At 41.8% G+C, this 23,911-nt stretch overlaps 3 protein-coding genes across 4 annotated transcripts in view; 2 read left to right on the forward strand and 1 right to left on the reverse strand.

The window, feature by feature from the left end:
* The window catches only part of mcu (mitochondrial calcium uniporter), a 55,949-nt gene extending 48,110 nt beyond the window's left edge, over positions 1 to 7,839 (forward strand). Inside the window, exons 4-10 of one of the 2 annotated variants that reach the window (XR_011310578.1) lie at positions 886 to 1,056; positions 1,417 to 1,521; positions 1,626 to 1,786; positions 2,465 to 2,668; positions 3,391 to 3,507; positions 3,670 to 4,646; positions 5,722 to 7,837. Coding sequence is in view for 1 of the 2 variants with exons in the window: in XM_069690169.1 (XP_069546270.1) it covers positions 886 to 1,056; positions 1,417 to 1,521; positions 1,626 to 1,786; positions 2,465 to 2,668; positions 3,391 to 3,507; positions 3,670 to 3,750 (839 nt within the window). In the remaining variant the exon portion in view is untranslated. Of the gene's footprint in view, positions 1 to 885; positions 1,057 to 1,416; positions 1,522 to 1,625; positions 1,787 to 2,464; positions 2,669 to 3,390; positions 3,508 to 3,669 lie in introns of both variants that reach the window. The other variant, XM_069690169.1, reaches the window with a different exon arrangement.
* A 2,039-nt stretch (positions 7,840 to 9,878) lies between these two features.
* Positions 9,879 to 20,666, forward strand: oit3 (oncoprotein induced transcript 3). The gene is made up of 9 exons (XM_069690170.1): positions 9,879 to 9,947; positions 12,360 to 12,734; positions 12,849 to 12,959; positions 13,960 to 14,082; positions 14,182 to 14,304; positions 15,559 to 15,719; positions 15,901 to 16,313; positions 19,139 to 19,238; positions 19,379 to 20,666. Exons 1-9 carry the CDS (start codon positions 9,890 to 9,892, stop codon positions 19,529 to 19,531), a joined length of 1,617 nt encoding a protein of 538 aa, XP_069546271.1. The 5' UTR covers positions 9,879 to 9,889; the 3' UTR covers positions 19,532 to 20,666.
* An 81-nt stretch (positions 20,667 to 20,747) lies between these two features.
* On the reverse strand, positions 20,748 to 22,944 carry pla2g12b (phospholipase A2, group XIIB). Its single transcript, XM_069690171.1, has 4 exons — positions 21,968 to 22,944; positions 21,387 to 21,463; positions 21,064 to 21,229; positions 20,748 to 20,938 (listed from the first exon to the last, which is right to left on the reverse strand). Exons 1-4 carry the CDS (start codon positions 22,593 to 22,595, stop codon positions 20,820 to 20,822), a joined length of 990 nt encoding a protein of 329 aa, XP_069546272.1. The 5' UTR covers positions 22,596 to 22,944; the 3' UTR covers positions 20,748 to 20,819.
* Between the last annotated feature and the right edge of the window lie 967 nt (positions 22,945 to 23,911).

Here is a 23,911-nt window from a genome sequence, read left to right on the forward strand (position 1 = left end):
CTTTTTGATTGTCACTCTCACCACACAAACATCAATCAAATAGTCTTTTTAAGCCTCATTGTGAGAGTAAATATTATCAATAGTCAGTAACAAAGAGTCAACTAGCAATATTCATACGTTATTGATCGTGAACTGATAAACAGCTGTGGATGATTTGTCTACAGTACACGCCTGGGATTGTTTTCTCATCTAATTTGTTGTTTTAATCTGCCCCATTGTAGATACTTTATATAGTGTTTACAGTTGTGAGTTTCCATCAAATACTGTCAGTCAATTACTAACTACTACGTATGGCTTCTTACTTAACTTTACACTGTCATGAATTTAAAGTTGAGTTTAAAGTTTAAACTTGAATTAGTTATCAGGTTAAGTATTGCTTGTAGTGTTTGATGGGAAAATAATGGAGACTAGTGCTATTATGAAGGGTCTGCCTATTGTTCCTGGACAATGATGTTCTTAGTTGGGTTTTAAACTCCTCTGACCACACTCCACTTGTGGTCAGTCCAAATAATGCTTCTCTATTTCGAGAAAAGTTAGCTTAAAGTTGACATCATTAAAGCCATCAGGCGATCAGACCCTGCTGTGTTTTCTGGGTTAGTTTGTGGCATCCAGAAGACATGTGCATTTAAGATCTAAACAGCCAGATAATATTTCAATACGGAAGTAATTCACAATTCTGTGTGTTGAAAAAGCCATAAAAGGCCAAGACTAATTAATACGAGCAAAACAAACAGTTAACTGCTCCTAATGCATCTTTACTTTCAGTTCCAGTTTCTTCATTAAGAGGCGCAGAGGGATGCTTCTGTCTGTGTCTCAGTTAAGACCTCAGCATGTCTGCTTTCGTCACATTTCTCTCACCCGTTTTCTCGCTTTTGACCCCTTCAGAGGTGACGGTGGTGTATCAGAACGGGCTGCCGGTGATCTCGGTCAGTTTGCCGTCCAGGCGAGAGCGCTGTCAGTTCACCCTCAAGCCTCTCAGTGACTGTGTGGGAGTTTTCCTGCAACAGCTCCAGGCGGAGGACAGAGGCATCGACCGGGTAGCCATCTACTCATTGGGTATGCACAAAAACACAAGAATACACACTCCAGCCATTTACCCCACAGAGATATGTGCTTTCAAGTGTTCTTGTATTTTGAGGCTGTCAAGTGTTGCAGCTGTGGATTTGTGTCAGAATTTAATACCACTGCATGCATCATGTAATGATTTTTTTTTAGCCTTGTTCTGTTCAGGGTTCATTAAACAGGAATAACTGCCACTCAAAACTCTTAGTATGTAAGTGCATCCTCTTTTACCACTCAAGATAATCAGACATCAACGAGCCTGATTATCAAGAGGCGTGAACAGCGTTTGAAGTGGATTCTCGTCAACGTTCGATCCTTCTCACTGCCTTCCTTCCCGTTTGTCTTCCTCTCCAGATGGAGCGAGGGTCGCCTCCTCCACAGGTATAGACATCCTGCTGCTGGATGATTTCAAGCTCGTCATCAATGACACCACACACCTCGTGCGGCCGCCAAGGAGAGGTGAAGACTGGCAAAGACGAGTCTGAGCCTGGGCTGTTTGCTCGTTCATAGTTATCACCAACATGTGGATAGTCATAAAGCTTGTTTATTTGTGTGCCCTTTAGAGTTGCTGCCCCACGAGGAGGCAGAAAGGTTGAATGATGTCAAATTTCTGGTACAGCAGCTCTACACCACACTGCGCATCGAGGAGCACCAACTCGGCAAAGAACGTGAGCTAATTGGACGACTGGAGGACCTCAACTCTCAGCTCCGCCCCCTGCAGAAGGTCTCACTCCTTTAACCAATTTGACAGCACTGTTGCACTTCTCCAAATAACAAAATCACTGCCATGTTATTTACCTAGCAAACCAAATTTTAGACAAATACTTAACAAATATAATATGCCATTGAATTATCTAAATGCTTTTGTATATTTGTTTTATGGAAGACAAGTTGTTACTCAGTTGTTTATATTTCTCTTATTTTATTGCGCCAATTAGTGTAAGATATCTGGTATTGTTTCTGTACAGCCATTTAAAATGACTGCGCAGCTGAGCCGTCACGGGGTGGACTAAGAGGCTATCAAGCCTTTGTTATTGCTGTAATGAGATAATTATTTGCATGACCACAACAAAGCAGTTAATCTCATGATAATTAAGTCTTAATCTGGGGAAAGAGCAGCTGCAAAATGTTTTAATGCTAAAAATCCATAATGTGATTTTGGAGGAATTATTGTTGTTGTTTTTTTCATTAGATTCCCAGTAAAAAAATATACTTCTGATCTTCCACTTAATATTAATGACAATATATTTGATTTATCTAGTGCTTTTCAAGACACTCAAAGACGCTTTACATGCTAAAATGATCAAAACAACACAATAAAAGTATAAATCACACCACATTAGTCACATTAAAAGTAGGTGTGAAGCTATGTGTGACTGCTTTCCTCATGCCGTCTGTGCAGGTGAGGGACGATTTGAGTAAGAAGGCCGAGCGGCGCACCACCTGGGTGCTGTGGGGCGGCATGGCATACATGGCCACCCAGTTTGGCATCCTAGCCAGGCTGACCTGGTGGGAGTACTCCTGGGATATCATGGAGCCGGTCACCTACTTCATCACTTATGGCACTGCGATGGCCATGTACGCCTACTTTGTTCTTACACGTCAGGTAAGACATGCAGATATATAACATGCATATAAGAACATGAGTGTGTGTAGTAGAGTTTGAGCGTGAGACACATCTGCTGCTGTGGTTCGGGTCACACCTAAAGGTCAGCAATTATTCTGATGATCACTTGAATTCATTTATTAAAGAAAAAAATGCCTAATTTTGATTGAAGCCAGTTAGATATGGAAATACTACTATAACCTGCTGTTTTGTGTTGTTGCAAATTCACACTTGTAAAGTGTTGGCTGGAGGAAATAAGTAAATATATATTAACTAGGTATCAATGAATTTGTGACTAATATCACTAAATTATTATTGCATTAATCCTAAAGGTTATCGTACTTTAAAAGCCTTCCCTCAAGTGACCACACTGGTTGTGTGTTTGGTACATTTAATGTGTCAAATAATGTTGGAAATTGTCCTTTTTTTACATTATGCAAGAACTCTCTTAACAACCAGAAAACAAAGCTTTACTTTTATGAAATCTCATGGTATTTTTAGCTTTTTAAAGGCTGATCTGGTGACTTTGTTGCCCTTCAGAAATGAATTCAGCATTCACAAATTACCACTCATTTTTAACTCCAAGGACAAGTAGTCTGTTTGATGTCGGGTTGCTCAGTGGTGTGATTCGGCCCAAGGACTAGAAAAAAGAACGTGGAGGTTATCTGATAAACTGGTTCATCTTACAAAGCGCTCTGTCTGTGTCTCTCTATAACCTGCAGGAGTATATTTACCCCGACGCTAGAGACAGACAGTATCTGCTGTTCTTCCACAAGGGGTTGAAGAGGACACGCTTCGACGTTGAGAAGTACAACCAGCTGAAGGATGATATCGCCGAGGTACAGTTGCTCGGTGAAAGCAGGATGTTTTGTGATGTAAAATGCGCACCGCAGTCACACTGTGGATTCACACATTTTTTCATGGATTCATACCGTCCCCGTCCCCACACTTCTCATATTTTCCCTCCACCCTCCCTCTCTCTCCTGGCCCACCCTCTCCAGGTGGAGTTGGATCTGAAGCGTCTACGGGACCCGCTCCAGCTCCAGCTTCCAGTTCAGCAGCTCACCGCCAGTAAAGATTGATGGGAAAAGTGACTCCCTCCTCTCTCAGCTCCTGCAAACCCCTTTCCCTCTTCCCTTCTGCCGTCCAACACCCTTCTCCCTCTCCTTTTTACCCCCAGCTATTTCCTTCTTCCTCCCCCCGTCGCTCCCACAACCAATAATCCCATCCCTTTCTTGACTGTGGGAGTTATTTTTTTCTCCTCTTTTTTTTAATTTTTCTTTTTCTTTTTCCTTTTCTGGCTGAAATCTCCAGTTGGAATTGCAAGTGAAAACCGCTAAAAGGCGACAAAAAGGATGGTGAGAATACCGCGAACTGAAAACCTCTCACAGCTGAAGGATGGTGAGGATGATAAAAAAAAAAGGAAGGTGATTATGATGCTAGGATTGAATTGGGCACTATGGATATGCCTCAAGTCTCCAGAGGGACAGCCTGCAGGTAACGTCAGGGGTGAAACGGGAATGATCACACCTGAAGACGCTCCAGGACAGGGAATACACAGAGGGGCAGCCATTGTTGAGTGTGTGTGTGTGTGTTGTGGGGAGGGGGACTTTCAGGCTACATCGGGACACCGACCGTGGCCACTCTGCAGGTCGACAGCAGTGTAGCCCTTCCTCTACTCTAGCAGTCAAACTGTCAACGCACACACAGACACACACCTCATCTTGGTCGGGGCAGGCTCCAAGGACACGTTTACATGGAAGTTCTGACACAGTCACAACATCAGGGAGACCTTCGTTTTCCCGTGGCTGAATTCTGCTGCCTCTCCCTCTCTGAGCCACGCCTCCGCCACGTGACGGACAGCTGTCCCTCCCAGTGTGACCTTTCTCCAGAGCCTGTCTCCACTCGCAGGATGCAGGAATAACGACGCCTCATTTCCTCTTCCTGTTGATGTCCTGTAGCGGCCCGGCCTGCGCAAGTATGAGAGTACTACCGACAACAACATCACTGTGTGTTCTTTTATTCCAAAAAAAAATATTTTGGCACTTTTTATTTTGAAAGCCATAGTATATTTGTTATGAAAAATATAAATATATATGTATACAATCAAATAAACAGATGACCAGAGGCTAGTTTTTTTCAGTGGGGGGAGGAGTTCTCTTACAAACATCATTTCATGAGAAAACCCATTCACATCCTCTGAGGATCTCTTGCCATGAAAGACTCCTGCTTTGTCACATAGAGCATTACACTGTATGTATTTTACTACCTTGAACTAACTGTTTCATATGTTTTCATGACAAACGCACACAGTGTATTTCAGGTTGGATGTAATGCTCCTGTGCATGGCCACCAAAGGAGGGGAACCAATGCTGAGGCCAAATCAGGGTGAAAATGGCTTTGATTGGAATCGATTGCTTTCGAGCATCGCACAATATCAATATGGATGATGCCATGCTTGACCTCTGTAATCATCTCACAAATGCAAGGATTGCTGCAGAAATTCTTAGCCTGCTGAGAGGGTTCAAATGTGACCATTGCCTCAGACAAACCCACAGTCATGTTATAATGAAATATATCTGATGAACTGAATGACTTAAAAACAAAGGTTATATTAAACTGCCTGCAGCTTAGAATCCTTTTCCTAATATCATTTGTTTGTTCCCTTTCCATTTGAGAGTCACAATGACATTATTAATCAATGGATAAAATTAAGTTAACATCCAAAAACATGTCATGGCATTGAGGTCATAGAGGTGTTTTTCATCCTGAAATAAAGCCAGAGTTTTCTCCTCCCACTGCTGCTGTAATGCCCCTCCCCCCCTGCTCCCTTCGATGGCAAGGCAGGGTAGACTGCATGCTGTGGTACGCCCTCAGTAGAAATTTGTGAATGTGTAGGAGCCTTATTGCAATTTTGTACTTAATTGGACCCTTTTCTTTGCCACATCTAGCTGAAGTCTCATCCACATCTAGCTCGCCCCTCTTTGTTAAATCAAAGGTTATAGAAGCCATATATTTATGTTGTTTCTTTTCTTTTCTTTTTTTTTTTTAAGGATGGTCACCAAATACACCGTTGTCAGCTTTACATAGTTTTCTGTTCAGGGTGAGGATTGATGGCCTTCTCTCTCCGGCCCCATTTATATAAAAACAAAAAAGTAAGATCTTGTCTCTGAACGGCTGTAGATCACCTTCACAGAGGGGAAGCCCAATGACATGACGTCCCTGCGCACAGATCAGAGTTCAACATCATCTTGTACTTGTGTGTGAACAGTTGACTGAATCCTGCTGTGTTTAACTGCAGATTTTATATTAAAATGCATGATTTTAGGTCTAATCAAAAGTTAGCCATGCAGATCTCGAGACAGGATTTTGTCAAATCTGTTACTGTGTGTGTTCGGGTGTGTGTGTGTGTGTGTGTGTGTGTTATCTCCGAGGGAAATGGTGCCTTTTGGATAATTCATGATTTCAACTGTAGCAATTTGGTAAAACAGCAATGATAAGATCACTGAGAAAGTTCATTTCTGACTTGGAATGAAACCATCGTGAAAACCAACCCCGTATCACGCCACAGCGTGCAATACACCCGTCAGTCCACGATTTTGCCACGCCAAGGTGTGAAATGTAAGGTAACTTAAGTTCATGTGGTTAGGTTAAGGAAAAAAAAAATCCCGTATATGGTTAAAAATTGTCACATAAATTCCTTAACGTACATTACGGAAATTAAATTACGTTATGTACGTAGCTTACTGAAAAGATGTTGACATCCACGTTGACTTTTGCTATCCCACAGACTCAAACACGTCTCCTGGGTGAAAGGCCTTTGTTTGTTCCATCCAACCACCTCTGACCTCCTTGTCGTGTGTCATACATAGCGTGAGATAGACAGGGTGGCCTCTAGCGGACTGGTGCTTTGGCGTGATACGGGGCTATAAAATTTGAATGTTTGGAAGTGGAAATCAATGTTGCTGCGTGTCCCTGAACATGAATGTTTGTTGAATCCACACGAGAGTGCGCTGGGAGCAAAATGCAGATTACCGTCTTCATGTAACCTTCGCTCCTAACCGCTGCTCGTCAATAACAATAAAAGTCAATTCTGCCCTCATTCCACTTCACAGCCGTCTTCAGCTTTAAAGACAATTTTCCTGAATTTGCCAACTTTCACACCGTGACACACGCATAAACACACACACACACACGATAAAACCGGTGTTTCCTTGGAGATGTATTGTGGAAGGTGAGAGAGTTCAGGCCTCTGTCTGCAGTCCAGTCCTCCCTTCGGCTGCTTCTACACAACACTTCTCTCCATCATCGCCTCCTCCTTTTTATTATGCCATCCACCGTTAACTGCCTTTGTTTTTCTTGTTTTTTTAAAAACAAAATATATCAAATATAGAGAAACTTTATTCTAAAGAGGGTGTTGCATGAATGTATGTTTACATGGGAAATTATGTAAAAAAAAAATAGATTAAAAAAAAAAGATGATTTATCAAAATAACTGCAAAGATAATTTAAGAACGTTGTTTGTAGAGATTCCTAGTTATAAAGGGCAGTGGACAGGGCTGCGTGTTTAGAATCTGCTCTGCCAAATCTGATTTAAATCCCAGCCAACCAACTGCTCAAAGCCCAGCCCCATCTTCACCTTATTTACTCCCATAGCCTCCTTCCTTAGCGTGCATTCATACTCTTCAATAAATGGAAAAAATTCCCTCCATCTTCGGTGCACCTACAGTGTAAAGGAGGCTTCGTGACCTCTTCTGGATTCGAGTCCAAAGGAAAAGTGTCAGGAGAGCTCTTTTAGCTTTTCGGGGAACACCTCCAATTCTTGTCCCTCTTTCTCATCAACCCTCAACCTTTTTTTTCTCCAAAGCCTCATTATTATTCTATGTTTTGGATGTGTGTTAAGTTTTGAATATCTTATTTGTGTGCACTTACAACAAGACATGTTTAAAATGCCTAAAGAGTGAAGCAGAATATAGGATTGAAATGATCTCGTACTTCATTCTGACCTCTTTTTTTTTTTTCTTCTTCTTCTGTTGACATATGATGCTGTAATGTTGGCAAAAAAGAAAATGTAAAATCCTGTATCATTTATGAAATATGTATAAAAGAGAAATGTAATTCAATTATCAATAAAAACCTTATCCAGTTTTTGGAGCCGGTGGTCGGGTTGAAGATTTTGTTGTTTGCTGTGGCGGTGAAAGCGAAGTGATTAATGTATCACATCACAGATGTTTATAAGGAGCAGCGTTTCAAGGTCCTGATGACCTCCTCCAACTCTCCTTGGCCTACAGCTCTTCCTGTACAGGACATCCTATGAGATAGACCTGTGAATCAACACACCATGGTTACAATGGTCTGTTAAAAAAGATAAAAGGCTCAAACATATCTGTTAAATAAAATGACACATTTTAAATTCTTGTTTGGTTCATTGGAGCAGGGAGTGAATTTTTTTTTCTCCAGCCAACAGTCACATTAATAGCTCTATGGTTACACTTGGGCACAGCAGTGCTTTGCACTAAAATACTAATGTTAGTATGCTTACAGTGATAATGTTAACATGTGTATCTTTAGCAGGCATAATCTTACCAATATCTAACCTTACTGATTAACAAGTCAAGTCAAATTTATTGAGAGGGACATTGCAAAAGTGCAATATATATGAATACAATAATTCATAAGACAACACAATAAAAACTCCAGGACTAGTTAAATAACCAAAGCAAGAAACCCATGACTAAAAAAAAAGCTACTCTCATACAGAGTTAAACATCAAGAAGAAAACATTTAAACATGAACATAGACATGATTTAAAAACAAGCAGTAACACAACGCACAGCAGAAGTTGAATGGGACGTTTTAGTTTTGCAAAGTGCTGGACTAATTAAAAAATTTACCTGATGAAAAATGGGAAGCTAAGGGATCCACTAGGGTTATTAAAGTTAATCCTCACAAAAACATGAACATGTGTTCTGAATTTCATGACACCTCCATTCAATAATAGCTGAGACGTTTCATTAAAGCCTGAAAGGTCGACCTCAGCCAGGGGATTAAAGCTGTGATTAGTCTTCAGTGTCGGGACCAAGAAGGTCCGTACATTATCCAACCAGCTGTTGGGATATTTCAGACTTAACCAAAGTGGTTAAAATGACTGATCAACATTGGCATCTGTATGCCATAGCACTAATGTGCCTACAAGTATCTTTTAACTTTACACAGCTCAGCTGTGAAGTCACTAAATCAGAACAAAATTATCTACCTACAATCAATTTATACCTTGAAAACATAAACGGATCCACACTTTGAAAACTGAAACCAAAAGGGAGGAAAAGAGGAAGATTCAATGACACAAATTGTACAGGGCCATAACAAACAAGAACAAGAAAATATATCCTATATGGTTATGCAGTAGTAAAATAAAGTGCTGATTCAGTCTGCCTGTGCCGTAATGACTTGAAGCTGTGAAGGCTAGACTGTCATGTCACTGGTGAGAAGTAATCACAACTGTTCTGACTCGTTTCTTCTAATTACCTCTTGGATGAATGTCTGCATTGATTTAATTACACATTAGAAACAAAAGCTGCAAGGTCCAGGTTAGTTCCTACAACCTCTAAAAGAAAAGGGCCAAGCTATAGGTATTTCGTGGCCTGCAGTGGTCTGTACAAATAATAAGATAGATGAGAACACATTCACTCTGCTTGCACGGTGTGTCCTCACCAAGGGTCTCATCCTCCACAGTAAATCCTGAGTGTGCAAACCCTGCCATCATCTTGGAATGAACGATGCTCCAGCACGACACCAAGCAGATTAATCACATCGCTTTAATGCTTCTAGAGATTAGATCATTGCTCGTATTTCCACACGCTTTAAACCAGGAGGGATGAGAAAGAAAAGATATATTAAAGTATCATAAGGTACGCTTTCACTCAGCATAACTGAAAAAAAAAAAAAGGAAAAAAAGAAAGAAGATGTTTGGGGTATTTGAAGGGCATCTGTTTGGAGATGGAGGGAGAAAACCTCCCTGTCTGAGACAATGGGAGGATGGTCCTGTCACTGGATTTGGGGAGCAGCAGGTCAGGGGTTCAAGGTGAGAAAGGGATGTGACAATATGACACAGATAAGAGGCGCATATTAAAGACAGACTTTTCCTAATGATGAACCAGAAGAGCTACACACATACACTCTCAGGCCTGAGCTTGGATTATCCATTACATAACATACATCATGATTTTTTGGGTGATTACCAGTCTACTGCAGGAGGTACTTGCAGCTGTAGGTGTAGGTGAGTGTCTTCTTTCTCCCATACTCTACCTTGAGATATTCACATTATGTACATGAATGAGTTTGTCTGACCAGTTAGCTATTTTTCTCACTGCTGTAAATTTACTGATGAGGCTGCCGACAAATTCTATAAAAACATCCACGTTGTGTTAGTCCATCTCCAGATACATAACACTTTTCTAAAGTTGCACTCAGCCTCAAGCCTATTTATTTTTACTGTATTTTACTGGGGTTGAATAGATACATTTGTTTGCAGGATCAGTTCATTTGTTTTTTTTTCATGGGATTTGTTGAGGATAAGAAAATATAAAAAAAAATCATCAGATTTATTCTTTGACAAAAAGTATTGATTATGAGAAACAATAAGTTTGTTCACGGTGGTTCTTCATCTCCATCTGCACAGATAAGATGCAGGAGTCTGACTCAGGTCAGGCGTTGCTGCACATTGCCTTAACAGCCATATTAAGTTATTCAAGCCCCATCTGGAAGATTTAATGCTCCCATTAGCATACATCCACATGAGTCAGCTATGTCCTTTGCCCCTTCTGTGCCGCTGGAGCTGGCACACAGTGGGTCTGTCATATGTCTCCAAAAATGTCCGTTAGTACTGTCAGGATTAATTAGTCAGATTAATCCCCCTGCTTTTATTGGAGCACCATGGTGACAAGATGGACTGTCCATTAGTGGATGGCAGGAGGAAAATGATGTGTGTGTTTGTGGTTTGCTGTCATAAAATTTGTTAAATTGCACACATATGTAAATTCTAGGAACTATATCACATCCAGTGAGTTTTTCTTAACATCATTTGGAGATTGTGTTTGTGTTTACTTCTGACAGCAGATTTGAGAAAAAAGGAAATAGTTATTGTTACTGTAAATCTCTGGTCAACCTTGGCCTCTGTTAGATGTCAAACTGGAAGCACTTTCTGCTCGAGGTACGGGAAAACATAAACATGGATATTTTATTGTAGTGCAATTCAACTAAATGAAAAGGCTAGAGCACATGGTTACAGCAGTAACTTGTAGTCAAGTGTTATATGCCTGTCGTCAGCGGCCATGTTTCCCGGCTTTGGCCTGTCACTGAAGATGCTTTACTGCTGAGCTGATCAGCCTCCTGCTGTTTCTTCGTCCCTGCTGATACTCAGTTATTAACACTTCCTCCCATTCTTGCCCACACTGCCCACTCCTTCATGTTGTCTCCTTTTGTTTTAGGTCTGCCTCTTAATTACACCGTTGAGAGGGCATAAAGAGGGGAAAGACTATTGATTGTTTTGATGCACTTTGTTTACACTACTGTTCTCCTAATTCTGCACTACCGGCTGTAGTGAAAAGAGTTACAACTGACAGAGCTTGTTGGATAAGGAAGCCTTTTTGGATAGCTTGTTGGCTTTCAGTTTAATTAGACTTGACTCTTTGTTGCTGTTTATCTTAACAATCCAACGGGTTGCTTCATGGTAACAAGTTTGGTCAAGTGACCAGTACAGATGTACAGTACACAGGAAGGGGTAAAGGATGTATAACATGTTTAACTTGAATTAACATAAAAACTGAAGGGTCCAAAATTACAAAACCACACTCACGTCTCTATCTGGCCAGGGTTTCGGTCTGAGATTTCTCTCATCCCAATATAATGCAGGTGAATTGAATTTCTTTCGTGGTTCTCACAGCATTGGAAAATTGCCTTTAAAAAGCTGTTACAGGTCAAAAGATCTGCCCAAGAATGAAAAGTGTTGGTAGTGAGGTCTGTGGATTATTGAGAAGAAAGGTGTCAGGACCTTGTTTTGAATTTCTGAGGTGCATTTTCTGCCTTTCTTGGATGGAAATGAAATGTGAAAGAGAGAGAAGGACTTCCAACAAAGTCCTTGACTGGACTCAAAAACCCAGGATAACAACAGACAACATGTACATGTACATGGGCTTCATACATTACACCATAAAAATGTTCCAAAACCACATTTCCCATGGGCAAAATACATGTTTCGCATGTGCACAATCACACGTGTACAGTATATTGTCACATTTGATCACGAGTTTTTGCACATGCTAAATTCATGTGTTTTATCTGCAAGGGATCATATTTTGTAAACTGTTTTATTTGTAAAGTCTTAATGTAAAAAATAAGCGTGACTATAGCTGTAAAATGAATATAGGGAAGTAAAAAGTACAATTTTTAGCTCTAAAATGAAGTGTATTATACAAGTAAAGTAGCATAAATTGAAATACTCAGGTATGAGATCATCAAAATTGTGCTGCAGGCCTATTTAAGTAGATTCTGTCTTGACACACTCAGTGCTGCAAACTCCTTCCTCTTTGATTCATCCCCCCAACCATCAAACATATATTTATCCTGTTGATATACTTTTTCAATCATGAACAACTAATTATCCCCCCCCCTTCCCCCTCTCTTCCCCCAGCCCTGGACCCGTGCTCTGCCTACATCAGCCTGAATGAACCGTGGAGGAACACGGACTACCACGTCAACCAGTCATCCGGCGTGCCCCGATGCGACAGCCACGTGTCTGGTGAATGGTACCGCTTCACTGGCATGGCCGGGGACGCCATGCCCACCTTCTGCATCTCCGAGAATCACTGTGGCACACACGCTCCCATTTGGCTCAACGGGAGCCACCCACTGCTCCACGAGGGCATCGTCAGCCTGCCTGCGTGTGCGAGCTTCAATGACAACTGCTGCCAGTGGAACGCCAGCGTAGAAGTGAAGGCCTGTCCCGGAGGATACTTCGTTTACCGCCTGCCCAGGCCCTCGGTCTGCTTCCATGTTTACTGTGGCCGTGAGTGAGGATGACAGATTTTTTTTTATTTTTTATTTATTTTTTATGACAGATACATTTTAGATTTACGTTACGTTTAATTTGCCTGTGTTTGTATTTGTGTGTGTTGCACAGATTTCTATGATATCTGCGATGAGGTGGATTGCACAGGTGCCAGATGTCCCGAGTCTGAATGTCGCTGTGCGCCTGGAACTGTCCTGGGACCAGACAGACAAACATGCTTGGGTGAGACAGAGACAGAGACAGAGACAGAGAGAGAGAGAGAGAGAGAGAGAGAGAGAGAGGAGAAGAGGAGGAGGGGACAGATAAGTTGTGCAAGAGGCAAAGATAAGCAAGGGAACGTGGAAGACTGATAAACTGGACATGGTTTCTGAAAAACAATAACAAGAAAAATCAATCAGACTGGATTTGCAGTATGTTCCCCCAAATGCTCTGACAAGCATATTCATGTTTATGAATGAGCTGTTACTATTATTCAAATATCCATGTTTACTTGCCTTGATAGGTTATTCAGAATATGGGGCAGAACTGGCATAATAGTGTAATTCTGTTGTCATGCTGTCCCATCTATCTTTATCTAGCTTGTTTGTATATTATCCTAGTTACTGTGAACGGGATTTATTTATGTATTACAATTTGAAACTAAAAGAGTTGGTGTTAGTGTCATTATAAATGATGAGACAGATCATAAAATATGGATGAGTGCAAAGCTTGATGAAGGAAGCAGCAACAGAGACTGAAAGATTGCGGTTTATTTTTTGCTGACTCCACTCAAGGTGAAGGTGTGTGTGTGTGTATGTGTGCTAAACTGGCACCTAATGACGGGTGACAAGCATGCCGGGGGAAACTAGCCAGCCTGAAAACGGCCATTATCTCATTATTCGCCCATCAGCCAAATCTGCCTTTCCCTGTCTCAGAGATGCCTTCTTCATTTCTCCATCCCCACTCACTCTCTTTCCTCACTCTCCTGCACTCTCAAGTTGATCTCCCCCCTCCTCCCCTTTTATATCATCCATCACTCTTCCTTTATCAGTCCTCTCAGTATTATAAACTCAGTTTTAAAGTCCTTTAACGTAGATTTATCATTCTCTTTGAAACACTAAGTGAATTGCCTGGAGGTGAGACACTCCAGCCATTTGGTACACAGTCGATTAAAACAAGACGACTCTGTTATTAATATCTGACCCTGTGTGTGTGTGTGTGTGTGTGTGTGTCCCATGTTAAGATATGAATGAATGTGATAAGGCCAATGGTGGCTGTGCAGAGGTGTGTGTGAACACCAAAGGCTCCAGGCGTTGTGAGTGTGGGCGGGGCCGTGTGCTGGACGAGGATGGATGCAACTGTAGAGGTACATCCATCATATGACATCAGTCCGTGTTGTACAGAGATAATTAAACTCGCATAGTTTGCTGAATACATTTCCTTTCCTCTGTGTTGCCTCATGCAGAGATAGCAGGCTGTCATGTTCACAATGGAGGCTGCAGCCATGGCTGCTCCTCGCTGCTGGAGTCCTATCAGTGTCACTGTCCCAGAGGGCTGGAGCTGGGCGAGGATAAACGCACATGTCAGGGTGTGTATATGTGTGAGGAAGAGGCAGACGTTGTTGTTGAATAATCAATCGGGCAAAAAGGGAAGCTGTCACAGAGAGCCATGCTGAGGCCATAACTGATATGTTTTAACAAATCAGTTTGGGCTTAATATTTTGTCAGGGAGGCTCCATAATCATAGCTATGAAAAATATGATGGGCCAATATTTTTTATATTGTTTGAGAATGGACTCAAATTATAGTGAAAACATTTCAGCCCATTTTACACAATGTATTTTTTTGAGAGAATGAATGACAATTACACTTCAGCACTGCTGACAGCAGTTGCTGGAGGCATTATGTTTTTGAGTTTTCCATCTGTCTGTACATCCCATGCTTTTCAATAAAATGTCTCAGGAACGCCTTCAGGGGATTTCTTCAGTTTATATACAAATGTTTACATAGTCTCAAGGATGGACTGATCACTTTTTGGGGGTCAAAGGTCAAGGGTCACAATGACCTCACATCGATCTGATATATCGATCCTGTACCATTCTCATGAACACAATATCTTAGGAACGCCTTGAGGGAATTTCTTCAAATTTGGGGTGGACACTCACTTGGACTTAGGGATGAATTGGTTATATTTTGGTGGTCAAAGATCACTGTGACCAAACAGTGTGACAGAACACATTTGTGGTGATAACTCAAAGAAATATTTCACTAAATGTGACAACGGTTCATACAAATGTCTAATAGGAAAATTCATATTATTACATTTCATATTGAAAAGGTCAAAATTTCAACTTCACTTTGACAGCAAAATGTCCAAGCATTTGTCAAGATACTGAAATAGTAACACCCATTTTGGGTCTCCACCTTTATAGTGACTCTATAGATCTCCTGTGCTGTCAGGTTCAAGATGTGTGTGAAGCATCCAAGTTTTAGAGTTTGTTGCTTCTTTGCAGCAAATCTATTTTTGAAGCATTGTGAGTCGGTGAATGTTGGCATTTTTGTTCAAATAAATTACTGGAATTATTGATTGATCAGTTGTTGATCAATCCATACAGGACGACTCATTTATGTCGAAAAAAGATGGAGCAAAACTTCAATCCAGATCTTTCTCTGCTGTCACAATATCCCGATTTTAGGATTTTCTATGTAGTTCAACACCAAGTGACATGTTTTATCAAACTATGATTTTCAGCAGCTCTGTGTTCTTGTATCGGGTTGTACGGGTTTCATGATTTGTTTTGTAGAACCATAAGATGTCATATGGTTGACTGTTTTCCCTTCAGTGCCTGTCCAGTGTGATTCCAGCTGTATTACGGTGTCAGTGCCAAAGGACCTTGTGGGAGGACTGGAGCTCTTTCTGTCTAACTCGTCTTGTCGTGGCGTCTCCAATGGCACACACATCAACCTGAGCTTCAGCCTCAAGACCTGTGGCACAGTGGTGGAGGTCAGCGGCACTGGGGTGACATTTTGTGACTGAATGAGCACAGTGTTTAGTGTGTGAGGTTAGGGCTTGGGAAAATGTTAGTGATATATTATAAGAACTGTGTACTTAAAATGTGGGATATCGAGGTTGTCACCTACTAAAAAAAAAAAGCCATTAAAGTAAGGTAAATGTTTGCTCCCAGGTGACAGATAACAAGATTGTGGGGACCAACCTGGTGACAGGCCTTCCCCGCAGCAGCCCAGGCAGCAGCAGAGACCTGATAGTCCGCACCAGCAAGTTAGTGATCCCAGTCACCTGCGAGTTCCCCAGGGAGTACCACGTGTCAGACGGATACCAAGCAAGCCTGCGCAGCTCAGCCCTGGAGCTGGCAGGCCACAGCGAGGGAGTCTTCAGGTTCTCCCTGGAGCTCTTCAAGAGCGCCGAGTTCTCAGAACCTTATCGCACCCCGCCGCAGCTCCGTCTGCACGACTCCCTGTTCTTCGGGGTGGAGCCAAAGGAGAGAGTGGAGGGCCTCTCCGCCCTGGTGGAGAGCTGCTTCGCTACGCCAGGGCCCAAAGCTGACCAGGCCCTCAAGTATTACCTCATCAAAGATGGGTGAATAGTTTTGACATTTTTAATATCACATTTTGTTTTACATGACGTACTGCGCTTATTGCAAAGGTGTCAGCTGAACCAAAACATGGCACCTATGAAATACAGTATTCATTAATTTTTTTTTTGACAAATAAGTTTCTATTGGCCAGATATACAATACAATAAGCTACAAGCAGTTGATGATTACCTTTACAGTGCATCTGGAAAGTATTCACAGAGCTTCACTTTTTCCACATTATGTTACGTTACAGCCTTATTCCAAAATTGATTAAATTCATTTTTTTCCTCAAAATTCTACACACAATACCCCATAATGATAATGTGAAAAAAGTTTTTGGGACATTTTAGCAAATCTATTACAAATAAAAAACTAAAAAATCACATACATAAGTATTCACAGCCTTTGCCATGACACTCAAAATTGAGCTCAGGTGCATCCTGTTTCCACTGATCAACCTTGAGATGTTTCTACAACTTGATTGGTGTCCACCTGTGGTAAATTCAGTTGATTGGACATGATTTGGAAAGGCACACACCCTCTATGTAAGGTCCCACAGTTGACATAGTGCATGTCAGAGCACAAACCAAACCATGAAGTCCAAGGCATTGTTTGTAGACTTCTGAGACAGGATTGTATCGAGGCACAGATCTGTGGAAGGGTACAGAAACATTTCTGCAGCATTGAAGGTCCCAATGAGCACAGTGGCCTCCATCATCCGTAAATGGAAGAAGTTTGGAACCACCAGGACTCTTCCTAGAGTTGGCCGCCCGGCCAAACTGAGCGATCGGGGGAGAAGGGCCTTAGTCAGGGAGGTGACCAAGAACCCGATGGTCACTCTGACAGAGCTCCAACGTTGCTCTATGAAGAGAGGAAAACCTTCCAGAAGGACAACCATCTCTGCAGCACTCCACCAAGCAGGCCTGTATGGTAGAGTGGCCAGACGGAAGCCACTCCTCAGTAAAAGGCTCATGACAGCCCACCTGGAGTTTGACAAAAGGCACCTGAAGGACTCTCAGACCATGAGAAACAAAATTCTCTGGTCTGATGACACAAAGATTGAACTCTTTGGCCTGAATGCCAAGCGTCATGTTTGGAGGAAACCAGGCACCGCTCATCACCTGGCCAATACCATCTCTACGGTGAAGCATGGTGGTGGCAGCATCATGCTGTGGGGATGTTTTTCAGCGGCAGGAACTGGGAGACTAGTCAGGATCGAGGGAAAGATGAATGCAGCAATGTACAGAGACATCCTTGATGAAAACCTTCTCCAGAGCGCTCTGGACCTCAGACTGGGAAGAAGGTTAATCTTCCAACAGGACAACAACCTGAAACACACAGCCAAGATAACAAAGGAATGGCTTCGGGACAACTCTGTGAATGTCCTTGAGAGGCCCAGACTTGAACCCGATTGAACATCTCCGGAAAGATCTGAAAATGGCTGTGCACCGACGCTCCCCATCCAACCTGATGGAGCTTGAGAGGTCCTGCAAAGAAGAATGGGAGAAACTGCCCAAAAATAGGTGCCAAGCTTGTAGCATCATACTCAAAAAGACTCGGGGCTGTAATTGCTGCCAAAGGTGCTTCAACAAAGTATTGAGCAAAGGCTGTGAATACTTATGTACGTGTTATATTTTCGTTCTTTATTTTTAATAGATTTGCAAAAATTGTAAACAAACTTTTTTCACTTTGACATGATGGGATATTGTGTGTCGAATTTTAAGGAAAAAAATGAATTTAATCCATTTTGGAATAAGTTTGTAACATAACAAAATGTGGAAAAAGTGAAGCGCTGTGAATACTTTCCAGATGCACTGTATGTTTGCAGATGTCAAGAAGGTCTTTCAAGAAAACTACACAGAGAAATATGTGTTTTGCACTACCTTACACAACAGGGTTATAGTAAGTGTAGAATTTCACCCTATGTGGCAGAACAAAAAGGACAAAAATGGTATTCATAGAAACACTAGTTTATAGAAACTCTTGTTTCTATAGATAAATTAGTTAAAAAAGTACTGATGACTGATGCAAAAAAATATTTATTATATGATGTCATTAAAGATTCATCAAAACACTGATTCTCAGTCAAAATATTATGCAAGTATATCAAGCCATGCAAATAGGTTTGGCTTGATACCTGTCTCTGGTACTAATATTATCACTCTATTACACTGATGATAATTGTAATTCTATTTGTTGTACTCGCTGACAAACTCAAAACTACTTGTGTACGCATAAGTAGAAGCTTTTTTTTTTTTCCCATTTGGATGAACTGACAGTTTCAAATGTGGTGCTCACGCAAACATTCAAATCTTCAGACTTCTGTCTTTTCAATATTGTCTAGTTAACACTGGAAATGCATTTGGTCCTGCAACCTCACTTAATAAATGTCACAGGCATCAGACCCAGCTGCTGTCTTTCACAACAGGCTTAGCATCAGCTGCTTGACAGTTATAGGACAGGAAATGTCCACACCTTCAAAGAAATGTCAAATGAAAAATGCCACTGGCCTCGTACCTTGACGCGGAAAAGATAAAGAACAGTAATGCTTAGAGGTAGAGAAAACAGCCCTATTATTCATGGAGGACTCACTTTGTGCTGACCATTTCTTCACCTATCCAGAGTGAGATTTCCCTTTGCTGCTCTATAGACACCACCAGAGCAGCACCATAATCTATTTTCACGATTCCTCATTAAAAATACGGTGTGTCTGGACCTCAGGGCAGATAACCTTGATGAAGTGGCTTGTTAGAAATATATATGGCTCACTGAGTGCTATGTGAAGATATTAACTGTATGTATGAATTCTCTTTGTCTTCCTACGCAGATGTATCTCAGATGAAACAGTGACTCAGTACTCAGCTAAAGACCAGCTGTCCAAGCACTACCAGGTCCCTGTCTTCAAGTTCATCGGCAAGGACAACCGAGTGAGTAAAAGCAGCGTGCTGGCGGCCAGCTGGCGAATGTGTGTGGGCTTATGTCTGTGGAGCACTATACTGTAGGGCTGTATTCACATGTATCATATAAACTATGCAAGTATGTCTAAATCGGTCTCCTTCGTCTACAGCAAGTGTTCCTCCACTGCCAGGTGTTAGTGTGCGGGGCAGGAGACTCCCGCTGCATTCAGCGCTGTCGAGGCCGAGTCCGCCGGGAGGTTGGGAAGGGTGAGCCTCAGGAGCAGCACACGATGAGCGCAGGCCCCATCTTCATCCTGCCGTAGTCATGATACTATCGTAAAGCCATTAACACAAACATTCAGAAAATCCCCATGAGAACATGACTTCAGTACAAGCACGGGTCGCTGGAATAACATTTGCATTTAGATGGAAGATGAACTGATTATTTCAGTATTTGGTATTTTAAGCACCAAATAAATGTATGCATATACACACAGAACAGTCCATTGCACCATCCCTTTAATGTCCCACACATACACGTATACATGCAGATGTACAGGATACACACTCCTCTTTTTCTCCCCATAGTTCCACTGTTAATAATAATCCTGGAGATAACTTAACACATCCAAATTTGTGTGTCTTTGCCACTTTGCCTTGCAACATAATTTCCTGACATTAGAGTGAATGACATTTCTATTAGATTCCATTCGGAGGGGCCACAGTTCATTCGTAACAACCACAGCCTGAGGGATGTTTTTCTAGGTCGCACTTTCTCAGTCCTGATTACAGCTTAGAGATTTAGTGGATTTATAAAAGTGGTTTATATTTTCACAGCATCACTAACTTGAAAAATACATGCAGAACACCCGGAGGTGCCGTCTGATTCACTGGCTCTTTGTAATCGATGGCTGGGGACCATGTCACACATTACAGCGTGGTGGAGAAGAGATCTGTTTGCTGCGCCTGGAAATTATTCATACAGTTCATCACTCTGACAATTAACATCGAGTTAATCATGTCAGTTAAACTGCAATTAGTCATGCATTTAGTCATAAAAATAACAAATAATTAGCAAATAACTTACAACAAACATTAACACAGTAGCTATAATAAGCATTAAATTTACATGACTTTAACTTAAGGTTTGGGCAGACTAGCTTGAGAAAATTTAAGATAACAGACAGCAAGCCATGTGCACCATAGTAATTATCTTGTGTTCTATCTGGAGGAAATTAATCCAATGACAATATCCTTCCCATCAAGGCATTTTGTTTGGAGTCATCAACTAATTTGTGCTAATGGAGTCATAAAGGCCCAAAATTGGCTTAAAATGTAAAAAGGGTATGGAGAGCTTAATATGCATGAGAAATTGATTAAGATTCAGAAAGTCATATTCAGACACTAATATTTGTAAGTGCTGCCTATGAATAAATCCTAAGAAAGTGTTCACTTGAATTCCCTATTTGTTTTATTCATCTCTGGGCTCTAAATCTTGAGAGGTCTCATCGTCTTCTTTGACCAAAAGCCTTTAAATGCTCTGTGTAATATGTTGAAATATTCATGACTCGGTTATTTGTCTGTGAAAGCATACAGGAGTTGTCCAGATTGTCACAGTTCATCCCTCTCCTCTCCCTCGCAGACACACGCTGCCCTCTGGCTGTTCATGTAAGGCCTACAACCAAGAGTCCCCACTGTGTTGTAGAGAGCGTCGGCCATTGATTCACAGGCTAACAAAGAGAAACAAAAGAGAGGAGGGAGACATAACTTAAGTATGCAAGATGTTACTGGTGGTCAAAGTACACAGCCAAAAAAAAAGAAAAGGGGAGAAGTAAAACATCTGCAAATCTCTCACCTTGCACCTTCGACACAAAGCCCAGGCTCTTCTTAAGGTCGGAGCAGATGCCATACAAACACGTGCGAAACTTGGAGTCACAGTCGTGCTTTTCGGTGCCACAAGTATCATAGCACACGTCAAGCTGGTCACAGCACTTTGTCATAGCAGGGATCCCGAGGTCGAGCTGTCAAAAGAGAGAACTACAAGTTGTCAAAACAGTTTACGAATACAAAATCGAACATGTCCAGCCACTGCGGTTGTGATGAGCTCCATTATTTGAGCTTAATATAATTGTTTTGGGCTGGTGGTGCGCTGACCAGGCCACCTACAGCAGCATTCACCTGGAATCCCACCAGAGAGGAGCTGCAACCATTGGGCTCTGGGAGATGGTAGCCTGGACGAGGTTGAGGAATTTCTCCTGAGAAAATGGAAAATGTCTATTTAATTCTTGAACCAAAGTAATGCCATTACATACAACCTGTCAAGGATCTACAGTGTATCTCTGTTCTCAGGTGTGTCATCGCACAGATAGCATGTAATTTCTGTTTGAGAACATATTGATTGTGTAACTGTAGGGACATCTCCCTCCCAGATGATGAACAGAGCCTCGATATCAGCAGCCTGAGGACCAGGCATGTTATCTTGGATAAGTATAATTATAAGTATTGAAATAAGTATCTGTTAAACTGACAGCAGTGAAATTGATTAAATTTGAAAGTTAAAGTGTGTTACGAAAAACAAATACATACTAACAGAAGAATATTGGATGTGGACATAATTTCAAAACCTACTGTTGACCTGTTGGAAATTTTTGGTTCAATGAAAACAGCTCAATAATCTATGACATCTCCGCTCAGGACACAAAAGGAGTTATGATTCTGAACACACATTTTGTGTAAAACATGACAAAATTCATTCCTACCATGTCTGCAGCGGTACTGACATACACCATCATGTCCGCCGACCAGCTCCACCAAGTAGTCAAAGTATCCGTGCATTGACTGAAAACTACCTCTAATGGAGTTGAGGCCCCAACTGCTTTTATCTTCATGTGCCAAGGATCTGTCCAGGGGCTCGTTTGTCTGCACTGGTCTGATCTCATTCTCCTTTTCCTCCTCCTCAGAGGAAGGCTGCTCCTGAGTGACAGCTTCTTTAGTAAGGGCTTCCACAGCAGCAGTGTCTCCATCAGGCCCGTTACTGTCAACCCCTGGATCTTTGGCTGTTGCTCCATCTGCCACTCGGTCACCTACATCAGGTTTGTCACCTGACCGGTTATCCGCTGCAAACATTTTAGCCGGTAGCGTGTCACCAAAAACAGAACTAGCTGCAGGTGCCTCAGTTGCGGGTGAATCACCTGCTTGGGCATCTGCAGCAGCTTTAACTTCCTGAGTCTCTACAGAGGCAGCAGCGACAACAACAGCAGCAGCGGCAGCTGAGTCCACAGCAGGGGCTTCCTCTTCCTCCTTTGCTTGAGTCTGGTAGCTGCCTAAAGTGGCACTCATCCCCGAAGACACACAGAGGAGGAGCAGGATCACAGGCCGAAGTAGCATGGTGGCAGAGGTAGATCTTCACAAAGTGAGGTGTTGTTAACTGGGAGGGAAGAGCTCAGACAGTGAGGGACAAACGTACTCTGCTCCTACTGACTCTGTCAGCCGGGACTTTGACCTCTGATTAGATTCTAGCAGACAGCAAGGCACTCTCTCATGTTAGGGGCAAAGGTCACCGCCGTATCAATCCAAAGAAAACCTTCTGTAATTCATCTAATCCGCCATGCGATTCTTGAATGCATCAAATGAGTGCTTTCATCACAGTTTTTTTGCACAAAACTATAATTGGATTTTTATGACAGAAGTCACATGGAACTTGAGCCCAGAGGAAAACCTCTGTATTCCCTTTAACACTCAGCACATCAAGTGCTGCCCAACCCCGCCCCCCCCCCCCGCCTCCGCCTTCCCCTGCCCCATGAGCTTTTTAAAGACATAACAAACCTCTAACTATCTTCACAGACTGACACTTTAGCAGTGACTAAGAACCGAGACAAACAAGAGCATTATCTTATTCATTCGGCATGAGGTGGTGGAGGGGAAGTGTGACAGCATGAAACCTTTGGGATACATCTTTTCAAGTGCACTTTCAAGGGAAAGAAAGTGCTGCAGGTAAATGAAAACAACAACAGGTAAAGAATGCTAAACACACATATCTAAATTAAACAGTAAATCCAGCAAGGGAATCTTGCTCGTGCAGGTTTCTCTATTTACAACACTTTTCTCATATGTCTCTGCTGCCCTCTTGTGTTTGAAGAGTAATGTGCTCCCAATTCTTGGTTTTCGTTCTTTTTAGTGTCCCTTCCTACAACACAAGTCTGTTTTGCTAACACTGGATGTCAATTATGTTATGGACTTTCAGGTTTTTTTTTTTCTTGCTATTCCTTATTCATTCTGTACAAATAAATATTCTCCTGGTCATGCACAGTCCCAAACTGAATAAATGGCCATCTTCTCTGTCTCTCTGTCTATAATGAATACATTATTAAAATATTTACAGTGTAGGCTGTAAAAAGTATGTGAACCCTTAAAGGCCAATCAGTGAAAGAAGATTTGAGTTTAATATTGACAGGAGGCACCTGCTGACGTGAACTGTGATTCGCAAAAAACAGAGATCTCACGAAACTGATAATCAAGACTTGATTGATTTTCACAGGATGAGAAGGGGTTAAAAAGTAATCTCAGAATTTAGATGTTAATCACCCCACAATGTCCACAAATCTATGATTGAAGATTATTTAGTACTGTGGACATTCTCTGTGGAAGTTGATACGAGATAAGATGACTCCAATAGCACAACGCAGAATCTCAGACTAAAAGCT

Source organism: Brachyistius frenatus, unplaced genomic scaffold, assembly GCF_029030835.1.
Source record: "Brachyistius frenatus isolate BFR_SWC_R1_liver_20210118 unplaced genomic scaffold, ASM2903083v1 Contig_8, whole genome shotgun sequence".
Taxonomy (NCBI): Eukaryota; Metazoa; Chordata; class Actinopteri; family Embiotocidae; genus Brachyistius; species Brachyistius frenatus.